Here is a 13,386-nt window from a genome sequence, read left to right on the forward strand (position 1 = left end):
TGCCCCATAGGTGTCATACAGATGACCTAGTTCTGGTGCATTCCTCCTCACGCAGGAACTCCAACTCTGGCAAAGTCCTCTCCAGGTATTTCTGGCCTATGGGCTTTACTCTCTTGGTATCCATATGTTCCACCAGGTACACCACAATGCTCAGCCAGGAAATGCAGCCATCCACGCTCTTTTTGTGGGCACAGGAGTTTCCTTCCTGTGTCTATCATGGAGTCTATCATGTGCACTACCACGTAGTGCACCATGTTGGTTTCTACCCATACCACACTTTTGCTCCCAAGGTAGCACATAAGCACAGTTGTTCCATATCAGTGGTCACCACAGGTTTGTTCTGCTGCAGTCCCAGCACCGTTCTGCTGGATCCTTCCAGTAGTGATACCATTCTGACCTACTCTATATGGAGCCCATGATCTCTCCTACTTTTCTCCCAAGCAAAGCAATTCTCCATTAGTGGCCACCCTAAGCCCTCTTGGTATGTAAGTTGTATGGTAAAGTGTGATAGAATGAAGGAAGTTTTTTTGTTCGGTTTTTCTTTTTTTTAGTAAATTTATTTATTTAATTTTGGCTGCATTGGGTCTTCGTTGCTGCGTGCGGGCTTTTCTCTGTTTACCTTCAGCAGGGGCTACTTTTAGTTGCGGTGTGCGGGCTTCACATTGTGGTGGCTTCTCTTGTTGTGGAGCACAGGCTCTAGGTACATGGTCTTCAGTAGTTGTGGAACGCAGGTTCAGTAGTTGTGGCTCACAGGCTCTAGAGTGCAGGCTCAGTAGTTGTGGCACACGGGCTTAGTTGCTCCATGGCATGTGGAATCTTCCTGGACCAGGGCTCAAACCCATGTCCCCCACGTTGGCAGGCAGATTCTTAACCACTGCACCACCAGGGCAGTGGTTTCCCATTCTGTGCTTCATAATATGTGTGATATCATTGTTTCCCAATGGATAGTGGGAAACAATGATATTCTTGACACCTAGAGCAATATCCTATCTCTTTTTTTCTTTTACTGAAGTATAGTTGATTTACAATATGGTGTTAATTTCAGGTGTGCAGCACAGTTATTCAGATTTATATATATATATATATATATAGAGAGAGAGAGAGAGAGAGAGAGAGAGAGAGAGAAGAGTTCCCTGTGCTATACAATAGGTCCTTGTTGTTAGTATATTTTATATATAGTAATGTGTATATGTTAATCCCAACCTCCTAATTTATCCCTCCCCCCACCTTTCCCTGTGGTAACTATAAGTTTGTTTTTTATGTTTGTGGGTCTATTTCTGTTTTATAAAATAAGTTCATTTGTATTTTTTTTAATTCCACATATAAGCGATATCATATGATATTTGTCTTTCTCTGTCTGGCTTACTTCACTTAGTATGATAATCTCTAGGGCCATTCATGTTGCTGCAAATGGCATTATTTCATTCTTTTTTATGGCTAAGTAATATTCCATTTGGGCATATATTTGTAGAAAATTATAATTTAAAAAGATACATGCACCCCAATGTTCATTGCAGCACTATTTACGATAGCCAAGACATGCAAGCAACCTAAATGTCCATCGACAGATCAATGGCAATATCCTATTTTAAATTGTAACTTGGGTGGTCACTAATTTCAGGGGCACCTACAAGAATATACTATTTCTATTTGATGGATATAGAAATAACAAGTGGTAGCGTTTTCTTCTTTAATTTCTACCTGCCTACTGGCTCTTAGAGTCTCTACTGAAGAACCAGTTTTTGTGTAAGGTAACATGCTAAGAACTTTCTGATACCTGAAGCACCACCTAACATGGGTGCTTCCCAATGTTACAGCTAAATGTCATTGTAACACATCCAACAACAAAAAAATGTGATGCTGGCATTAGCATTTTTATCATCTGCCCTAAGGCACTTATCCATGAAGAGATTTTCACAGGTGATTACTCTAATATCGTGTGGCAACAACTCTTCCATCCAGCCTTAACCCCCATACTTCTCCCACCTCCACGCACTTATTGTAGATTTTTCTGATAAATAGGTCATTTATTTTGTAGTTAGAAGATATAGAAGTGAGAGTGGTATGAATAATAAACCAAGGGAATGTGCATAATTAGTATATTTCCATGTATCTTTACCACAGATTTTACCAGACTTTACAATACCATAGCCAACCAAGTACCAGTTTTCACTGCTTACTCTGCTCTGTATTTATTTCATATAGAGACCTCTTCAACTAAGTAATAGTTGACATTTGCTTGAGTTCATTGATTGAATCATAATAATAAATTGTAGAGTCTCAAATTTATAATGTATGACTCCTATAAGATTCTTAGTGATTTTACATTGTAAATACATTAGAATATTGATCAAAGAAGTAATCTGATACAAAAGATTAATGTCAGCATAAAAACTCTGTGCTTCAGTTATGGCTCCAACATAATACAAATCAAATAAGAACTTATATCAGTGTTGGGTGAGGACATACTGGCATGAGGAAGTGGGCTAGACTTTCGGTTTCCAGTCTAACATGTGAGAGGTTAAAAGTTGCCACTCTGTCCTAAAGAGTAAAAAAGCAGAACAAACTGAAAAATCAACAACTCTCTTTAAATCTATCAGAGAAGTAAGGTCACAGGGCAAACCTCTGTGCCAAATTCGAAGGGACTGACAGGCAGATACAGAGAATCCCAACTTACCAGAGCAGAAACCCACAAGCACAAACCACCATGGGAACTAGGGCCAGGGTAAGGAAACCTGAACCAAAATTGATAAATTGCTAGAGGCTCAGTACGGATAAGTCCAAGAGTTGTAAACTCCAGGGGGACCCCGTCATGGGGGGGAGTTTCCACACTTTTGTGAATTTTACCTCCAGGAGCTCAATCGGGTTTTCATAGTGAACACCTGAAAAAAATCCCGTTGTGCTTCCTGCAGGGAGAGGGGAGAGGAAGCATTCTGAAATATTCCCAAACACTCTGTTCTTCTGAGCCAGGCCTGCCCTCTGAAGAAGCTATTTAACCAAAGCCTAATCTTTTGGTGTTTTATCAGAGCCTAACTGACCTGGGGAAGGGAAATACCCAACTTCAGGCCCCTCTAGCCATCCTGTCCCTCCAAAGCTGGGGGTGGGGAGGAGACTGAGACTGAGAATCAGGGAGACTGAAGTTCACAGGCTCACTGAAGACTGAGACCTAGTTACAGGCCTATAGAACACTTCCCTGCCCTCACACTTACCACCACATCACAGAAGGGCTATTTACAGCGGTTCCTTTTACCCGGTACATCACATTCAGCTATCAAGAAAAACAATTACAAGACATACCAAATGGCAAAAAACACAGTTTGAAGAGACAGAGCAAGTATCAAAACCAGTCTCAGATATAGCAAGGATGTTAGAATTATAAGAATTTTTTAAAACTATCATTAATATGCTAAGAGCTCTAGTGGAAAAAGTGGACGGCATACAAGAACAGATGTGCAATGTAAGCAGAGAGATGGAAATTCTAAGAAAGAACCAAAGAGATATAATAGAGATCAAAAGCACTGTAAGAGACATGAAGACTGTCTTTAAAAGGATTATTAGTACATGTACATAGCTGAGGAAAGAATTTGAGCTTGAGGATATCTCAACAGAAACCCCAAAACTGAAAAGCAAAGAGAAAAACACAACATACAAAAACTGTGAAACAACTATGAAAACATATGGATAATAGGAATTCCAGAAGAAGAAAAAGAGAAAGAAACGGAAGTATTTGAAGCAATAATGAGTGAGGGTTTCCCCCAAATTAATGTGAGACACCAAACCACAGAGCCAAGAAGCTCAGAGAATACCAGGCAGGGTAGATGCCAACAAATGAGCTAAATGTGTAACTGTATTATTTCATTCCAAACCCTTAACAGTAGTCTGAAGAATTGTCATCCCCATTTCACAGATGTAACTTCTCCAAGGTAACATGGAACTAATATTGCCTCCAGATAATGATATCAGCTGCTATGTTAACTACTTACCGTGTACCAGTAATTATTCTAATAACTGAAAATATATAATCTTGGTAGAGTCTAGTACATCTATAACCTTGTGAGGTAGTTGTTATACCTACTTTACAACTGAGGAAACTGAAGTTTATTTTTTTAAATTGAAGTATAGTTGATTTACAATGTTGTGTTAATTTCTGCTGTACAGCCAAGTGACTCAGTTATACATATATATATATATATATATACACATTCTTTTTTCATATTTTTTTCCATTATGGTTTATCATAGAATGTTGAATATAGTTCCCAGTGCTATATAGTAGGATCTTGTTGTTTATCCATTCTATATATAATAGTTTTCACCTGCTAATCCCAAACTCCCAATCCAACCCTCTCCCAACCCCATCCCCCTTGGCAACCACTGGTCTGTTCTCTATGTCCATAAGTCTGGTTCTGTTTTGTGTCATATTTTGGGTTCCACATATAAGTGATATCATATAGTATTTGCCTTTCTCTTTCTGAGTTACTTCACTTAGTATGATCACCTTTAGTTGCATCCATGTTGCTGCAAATGGCATTATTTCAATCTTTTTTATGGCTGAGTAGTATTCCAGTGTATACATGTACCATATCTACTTTATGCATTCATCTGTCGATGAACATTTAGATTGTTTCCATGTCTTTGCTATCGTGAATAGTGCTGCTATGAACAAAAGAGCGCATGTATCTTTTTGAATTATAGTTTTGTCTGGTTATATGCCCAGGAGTGGGATTGCTGGATCATATGGTAGTTCTATTTTTAGTTTTCTGAGGAACCTCCATACTGTTTTTCATAGCGGCTGCACCAACTTATACTACCACCAACAGTGTAGGAATGTTCCCTAGAAAACTGAGGTTTAGAGAGATAAAATAGTTTGACTAAAAACATACACACTAAGTGGCAGATATAATATTTAAGCTAACATTTATAAGACTATGGATCCTTTATTTATAACCTATAAGTTAAAACATACATAAAGTGAAGGATGTGAGGTAAGTTTTTCCCTAGGCCATTCTAGTACCTCTTGCATTATGCTCACCATTCACAAATATCATCATCACTGCTCTGGACTTAGAAGCAGTATTAGATGGAGGGAAAGAGCTCAACTCCTAATCACATTACCTTTAACCTTGTGATTTTATAGGTTTGTGCCTTGCTTGCCTCATTCATAAAATGGCCATGATAATAGTATCTGCTTCATAGTGCCATTAAAGGAAACCTTTAGCCATATCATGTAACTTAGAGCAGGGCACCATAGGTAATAAGTACTCAAAATAATAGCTGCTATTACTTAACATTTTTCTTTAGAATTACTTTTTTACCTACACAGCTACATTTTTAAAAGAAACCATATTTCAGTCATAGGCGGAAATACTATATAACATGTATAAACACACGGAAACCTTAAAAACACAGTTAAAGCAAAACTCTATTATATTCTCTTGCCAGTCAAGATCTCTAAGCCTGAGAGTGTTCCCTGTTTGTTAACAGGGAAGTTTTGCAAGTGTTAGAGAGAGATAAAAACATGCAAAAACCAATCTGAGATCTACTCAGAAGATCATGGATTAAAAAGAATTAAAAATAAAATAACTGCTTTACATGTGAATCTATTTTATTCAAAGCTGGTATGTTATTGTCCTAAAAAAAAAAAAATCACTTACAATTCCAAAATTTAGGAAAAACATGACTGAGCATTGACTTTTATTTGCCAGGAATCATATCTTTTACTGTAAACATGCATGGAAAGTATTTGTGTTCTTTTAAAACCATAGAGAACATTTTGAGGGCATCTGAGTGATAGATCATCAAAAAAAGCAAGGAATGCGAACTCACAACCTAAGCCAGAGAAAGCTTGAGCCTTCATCATGTTAGAGGGATGGCCATTATCTCTGCTCCGAAAATGAGGAGCTATGAGCTGATGTCACTATGTGGAAAGAACATAGGAACTTATTGGGCTGTTTAGAAGTGACTATGCATTTAAAACCAAGATGATAGAGATCTGCCTCAAGAGCTAAAAATTCCGGATAACAAAGGAAGCCACCATCTGAGGCTATGGTTGCTCTACTAGTTTCATCAAAAGGTACAAGCACTCTGATTCTCTGGAAGATCTAGATTTGTCAAACACACTGAAGGGGGACAAACGATATGTGAGGCTATATGACATAGTGACAAAAGTGGCAGACATAAGGAAACAAAAGACCCGGCTTGCACAAGGAATGGGGGAAGTGGAAAAGCATGAGAGAAGAATGACTTTGAATACTGGGTCCTCACACAGCCTCTGTCCCTGTGAGGTTATACAAGTCGAGGCAAACCATCTAAATGCTCTTGCTAAAGTCTCAAACTGGTGAAACAAAGATGATGGTTCCTACCTCTGAAGTACGCTACGAGGCTAGATTAAGATGATGTCTCTAAAGGACGTCACCTACACTGAGAATTCAGCAAGTGGTGGAGGAGACCCACAAACCAAATGCAATGTGTGGACAATTTTTAGATGTTGTTTTTGAACAAATTAACTGTAAAAAGAGAAAAGTAAATCAGTAGGTGAATATAGGGCTGGGTACTAGATGCTATTAAGTAATAACTACTAATTTTATTGGGTTTTGCAATGGTTTTGTGGTTGTTTGTTTGTTTTAAAAGTCCTTACCTTTTAAAGAAACTTACAGAATTATTTACAAATAAAGTTATAGAATAGCTGTGATTTGCTTTAAAATACTCAAACAAACAAAAAACTCTATTAGATGAAACAAGAATGGCAGAAAAATGATGAGTGATGGGTCCACATAGGTTCATTGTATAGTTCCTCTATTTTTGTGTGCCTCTGAAAATTTACACACACACACACACACACACACACACACCTTTTAAAATAAATATATAGAGATTAAAAGACACCAGCATCAGTTAATAAATACCCTGTTATTGTTTTCATCACAGACATTATTTTAACTACACACTCAGTGCAGACTTCCTGTAGGTTTGGTCCACACAATAAAAGGAAGGGCTTCTACATAGAAAGATCTAAAGACCAGAATAAGCCCATGGAGAAGCAAGACTACTGTGGAAAAAAAGTAAAAACTGAGTTTAGAGCAAGAAGAACTGACCCAGAGTGGTCTCACTTGGAAATAAATCTAGGAATTAAGATTTTTGGAAGTGAAATCAGGCTGTTACAATCCCAGAAGAAATGTCCATCCATACCTTTCTTTAGCTCAGATCTTTCTTAGTTTTAAAACTGTACACTTTTTTTTTTTTTTTTTTTGCTGTACACGGGCCTCTCACTGTTGTGACCTCTCCCATTGCAGAGCACAGGCTCCGGATGCGCAGGCTCAGTGGCCATGGCTCACGGGCCCAGCCACTCCGCGGCATGTGGGATCTTCCCGGACCGGGCCACAAACCTGTGTCCCCTGCATCAGCAGGCGGACTCTCAACCACTGCGCCACCAGCGAAGCCCTAACACTGTACACCTTTTACTGCAGCCAAACTTACATTTTGTTTCTTCATTATTTTTTCAATTGCTCCTTAGAAAATTACTATTTTTAAGGCTTCAGTTTGATTATGACTTTGTCAAGAGGAAGGGATTAAGTATCTCTCAGCCTTTGAAGGAGTCAGTCACAGAAGAAGACAGCTTTAGGAAACCCAGGAAACCAGATAGACCAATTCAAGACACCCCAAATGATCTAAAGAACTGGCAGAGATAGAAGGAAGGGGCCCTAGGGATGGGTGCAGGTATAAAGTAAGCAAGGTCTGGATAATTCAGGAAATATATATGTAATACACATGGAACCAGTAAAGGAAAGTTGTCAAAAGCAGTCTGGAATAGGTAAACCTAATTTCTAAATTAATGTCTCCAGATTCATTTTTTAATCTACCAAAGGGTGAAGGAGTAGACATACCACGTGGGGTTGCAGTGAAGATTAAATGACATAATGCATAGAGAATACTTCAAACACGCCTGGCACTTACCAAGCACTCTGTCAGTGTTAACTATGGTGAATATGGTTAAAATTTTGCTCACTATTCCAAGCAGTTCTGGCCAAAGCAGATGCTTTTGATGCATAAATGCAGCTATGTGGGAGACCATGTTGATTTTAAAAGCCATTCAACAAATCAAAGATACACAGCACTATTAGAACTTGCATAAGTTTCTACCTTCTCTCTTTATTGTTTCATTTACAAATTATAATCCCAACAAGTTTTTGTCAGTCATGAAGACCTGTCAAGTTTCCTGCTGAACTCTGAGCAAAATTCTTTCTAGAATATTCTAACAGATTTTTTTAAATTTCCTGATTTTTTTTTTTTCTTCTAGATAGGAATAGCCTTTCTGACAGAAAGGGTGATGTGAATGTGCCAGGAAAGGCCTGGATAGCTACAAACATCTTCCTTCCATATCTGGCCAGAGTATGTGAAACCCCCACATTAATCATTCCTTTGTAGGCATGAAAAGCTACTCCTAAATGTAACTGTTAGCTGGGAAAGGAAACACATAAAGCTTTTGTCAGCTATTAAGACTCCACCTTTAATTGTTTTATCAATTTCCCCAGCATGCATTCATTTGTTCTTCAATAGTTCAACAAAACATTATTGAATGTGTACTAGAGATGGAATTACAAAATTTAATGAGCTATGCTTCCAGCCCTGAGGACCTCTATCACAAAAGAAGACACTGGGTATAGTGGCTGGGAGTGCCACCATTGGAATCAGACAAACTTGGGTTCAAACAGTAGCTTTGCCATTCTCTACTTATTTCCTCTGGAGCAAACCTCTCTGTACCTCAGTTTCTTCAACCACTGACCTTTTTAGTAAATGGCTTAATAGGCATAAATGCTTTATCAAGTTACTATCAGGGAATAACAATAAATATTAGTTATTATTATCATTACTTTTCTTTCATTACTTTTCTTATTACATGAATTAAAATTATAACAGACCATAAGTTAGTACATATTCAAAGTGCTTTGGTTGCAGATACAGTGTAGTACCTTATTCTGCCTGGGAAATTTAAGGGCTTCTTCTAAAGAGATGATAATAGAGCTAAGTATGGAGGCAGTGCTGTCGCAAGGGCAGCAGTGGGAAGAGCCACAAGGCAGTTAAGACCACAATATGTAAAAGAAATGAGGCCTTAAGTGGAACTAGAGCAAAAGATGTTAGTTGGGTAAATGTAATATGAAGGGTTTGTAAGGGTAAGTTGTGGGGCTTTGTGAAGGGCCTTATAGGCCAGGGTAAGTGGCTTGGACTTTGATCAAGAGATAGAAAATGCCAATTGAGAAGTTTTAGAAGAAGAGTGAAAATCATATTTGTTTTTGAGAAAAACGACTCTATCACTTGTATAGCCTAGAGTAGAAAAGGGGACTGGTGATAGGCCTTCAAGGAGAAAGTTGCAATCATCTACTGGATGGGACAACATTAGGGGGAATAGAGATGAAATGCAAGTTTGAACATACTCCCAAACTAAAGTCAGTGAAACACGAAGTTGTATCATAGGACAGCAGCACGAACCAGTGTCCTGGGAGCCATCCTAGGAAGCACCCACTCCACAACTTCCTCCATCTCCCAGTGCCCTCTGTGCACCAACCCGCATATGTGTTTACTCTATCACCAAGTCCATTTGATCCCAAGTCCTAAATCTCTCTCCAATTCTGCTCTCTACTTGCCATCCTTACTGCTATGGTCTGAACATCAGGCCATCACCACCTCTTCCAAGGACTACCTCATTAGCCCATTATTTCACTGTTGCTAAGCTTATCGCTTTCTAATTTATCCTTATAGGCGTCACAGTGATATGCTAACAAAATTTGATCATGTCACCCTCCTGGTTAAAATTTTCCAAACACTTGCCTCTACCTATAGGACAAAGTATGAGCTCAATGAAAACTAGATACCTACTTCTTCATCCTCAGTTATGGCCAGAGTCATTCCAAGAATACCAGTGGCTGAGAGATTTTGTTGTTTACTCATATGCTAAGTATCTCTGGTTTGAATCTCTTCTTTGCACATGATCTCTATATCATGAAATCAATCACATTCTTTTGACAAATTTTGACTAAAGGATCCCCCTATAACAATTTCACAGAGACATTTGGATGACCTAAATAAGACATTCAAGGCCCTCCATAATCTTTACCCATCTTTTTTCCAATATGATTTTTCCAAATCTTTCACTCAAGCCACATAGGTCTGTTCATTGTCCTTTCTTGAAACACACCTGGTGCTTTGCTACTTCTAAGTTTCAGCTCATGGCATCCCTCTTATGTGGAACCCACTGCCTCTTTCTCTCTTCCTCTCCAGAACGTAAATATTCTCTACATGTATCTTGCTCTGTGAAGTGTCCCCAAGTCACCTCAGCCCACCGGAACCACTCTCTTTTCTGTACTTGCCATCTCGGCCACTTATTTGCAATTTATCATCAGTTCCTGTCTTGTAATATTACTGTATTCAATTATTTATCTCTTGCATTGTTTTATAACTTTTAAAAAGTTTATGCTTTATTTCCTGCACCAGAGTGTAATTTCCTTGAAAGCTAGGACTTTGACATGTATTACTTTATATATATATATATATATATATATAAAATATATATTATATATAAAAGTGCCTTCTTTTTAGGAGGGCCTAAAAAGAAATAATACATGAGTAATATGTATATAGTAGGCACTTAATTAGTAATTAACAATTAATTAGTAATTGTTCATTGACATGGCTGATATAGCTACAGGAGAAAAAAGATTTGTAGTTCATGAACTAGAAAATTGTTTGAATTAATGAACATCATTTTTTACTTATTAAATGTTACAATTTTAACAGAATATATCCAAATACATCAATTACCTATTTTTGTTACATTTTCCCAGATAGGAAAGAATGTATGTGCTTCCTTTATGAAAGAATTATTGAGGGCTTCCCTGGTGGCGCAGTGGTTGAGAGTCTGCCTGCCGATGCAGGGGACGCAGGTTCGTGCCCCGGTCTGGGAAGATCCCACATGCCGCGGAGCGGCTGGGCCCGTGAGCCATGGCTGCTGAGCCTGCGCGTCCGGAGCCTGTGCTCCGCAACGGGAGGGGCCACAGCAGTGAGAGTACCGCAAAAAAAAAAAAAAAAAAAAGAATTATTGAAAGTCATGTGACAAAACAGTGCACAGTTCTTGGTTTAGTTATACTGCCCACTGAGCAGAGAAAACCTTCCCTTTTATGGACAGAGGGTTAAGGAGGAGGGACAGAGATGGAGAAAGGGGAAGAGGGAGGGAAAGAGATGGGGGGAGAAGGACAAGGAAAGGGAGGGAGAAGCAGAAGAGGAAGGAGAAGGAAAAGAGAAGGGAAAGCTTCTCTTCTGATTAAATCGATGGGCAAAGCACTTTCCAAAAAAGAATGCAGTATCCTGTCGCTGACAGTTTTGCTCATTTTCTTCCTTTCACATGTCATGTACAATATAAAGTCTATTTTTCACTGACATGGTCAAAACTGTGTCTTTGAAGATCATTCTGATGGCTTAGAGGAAGTTTAGACTACAGGTAGGAAGGGCATGTCTAGGCAGCGCCAGGGGCGCCAGCATTGAAACACTGGGAAGAGTGAGGAGGCTTTTAAAACTTTCACAGGTTAAAGAAATTGACATGATAACTCTACTTACCAAGATTCTAGTGACTTTCTTCTATAATTGGTAGGGGGTGGAGTATGAAGCAACATAGTATTGTAATTAACTCTTGTATAGAAAGCATGAAACTAACTTATTAAAAAATTTTAAATTACTATTTTAAATTCACTATTGTTATTTTAAATTCATCATTCCCCCCAACACACACAACCCTGATTTCTCTTACAGGTTTTTTAAGATCCATGCTTTTTCTAATCTGCTTTCTTAATAGTTACCAATAGCGTTAAAAGTTCCATTTCATTGTTGAACCTTAATATAATTTCGTAAACTATTACAACTAAAAAGCCTGGGTAGAATTGAAGTGCCTGTGAGTGTAAAAATTTTCAGTAGTGGGGAACTTCTCATTTATTTAATCAAGGTTGTTCTCTAGTAGTTAATATCGTTAGGGGAAAAAAAAATAATCAGATAGAAAAGAAAGTCAAGGGACTTCCCTGGAGGTCCAGTGGTTAAGGTTAAGACTCCATGCTTCCACTGCAGGGGGCGTGGGTTTAATTCCTGGTTGGGGAACTAAGATCCTGCATGCTGCGCAGTGCGGCCAAAAGAAAAAGAAAAAAGAAAGGAAAGTCAACCCTGGCAGGGCAGGGATATGGCAATGAAAGTCCAAAGTGGTAAGAAAGTGGTGATTCTGAAGAACTGCATGTCGCATCAGCCTCTGCATGCTTCCTCCCTTTGACACAGCAAGTTATTTAATGTGGTGAGAAAGTAAGTGTTGAAGCAGTATCATTCTTTACTAGAAATCACATGTCAGGAGTTCAGTTTAAAAAAAAAGAGGAAGTTCAGGCTAAGCAAAACTTGGGTCAACAGCTGGCTTACGTAAATGTGAAGGTTATGTATGACTGGGATGCTGCAGCCTCAAACAGAGTCCACAGAAGCAGCCACCTGGAGTCCTTCTCTCCTTCAAAGCAAAGCCTCTGAGCAGACAGGAAGAGTCAGCATTCAAAGGCAGCCACAACGCAAGCTGGTGCAAATAACGGAACAGCACAGACAGTCACCTATGTGACTTGATTTCAAAAGCACACACGCATGCCACTTCCTGCCACCTAAAATAATCTTTGACAGTTCTCTGAAACTTGCCTTGTTTCTGCCAAAGCACAAATAGACATAATGTGAATTGAATTGACTTGAATATTCTGTAAAATGAGGAAGTTTGAAGTATAACTTAGGAAAAATTTAGAGATAAATCATCCTTCTTTTCAGCCATACATTTTCACATGTATTGACTATGTGATCGTTTTCACAAGATCATATTGAAATGTGAACTATCACCAGGACCCTCTTTGTCTCTCAAACCTCATCCCTTTTCTCTGTCCCTCATGTGTGCATTCACTATGATAGTCTTCCTTCGAGTCCTTGATGAGAAGCTTATGCCCATTGCAGTCTGGGTGCTTGCTATTTGCCTCCCTGGGTGCTCTCCTGGCCACACGAGCACACAGGCCTCTTGTCACTGTAACTCCTCAGCCCAGAAGACACCTCCACAGTGCAGCCCTTACTGGCCATCCCGTCTGTAAGTGTCCACTGCGAATTCTGTCTATCCGCTGATGCTAATTTACTTTTCTTCTTGATGCTTCTTATGTCCCTCTTTAAACTTTTGGTATTTAATATGCAAGCTCTATTTATGAATTCACCCATGTAACAAACATGTGTTGAGCACCTAACGTATGCCAGACATTATTCTAGGTCCTTGTGATTCATCGCTGAACAAAACAGATAAAGGTCCCTGCCCTCAAGGAACTTATGTCCTGGTTGTGGAGTGGAG

The 13,386-nt window shown here is 38.9% G+C and overlaps 1 protein-coding gene across 1 annotated transcript in view; it reads right to left on the reverse strand.

Annotated features, from left to right (window-relative positions):
* DTHD1 (death domain containing 1) overlaps positions 1-13,386 on the reverse strand; it is a 70,171-nt gene that overhangs the window by 12,671 nt on the left and 44,114 nt on the right. The window contains 1 exon segment of the mRNA XM_029234712.1: positions 2,470-2,541. Coding sequence (XP_029090545.1) covers positions 2,470-2,541 — 72 coding nt within the window.

Source organism: Monodon monoceros, unplaced genomic scaffold (assembly GCF_005190385.1).
Source record: "Monodon monoceros isolate NGI ecotype Baffin Bay Population unplaced genomic scaffold, NGI_Narwhal_1 Super_Scaffold_20, whole genome shotgun sequence".
Taxonomy (NCBI): Eukaryota; Metazoa; Chordata; class Mammalia; order Artiodactyla; family Monodontidae; genus Monodon; species Monodon monoceros.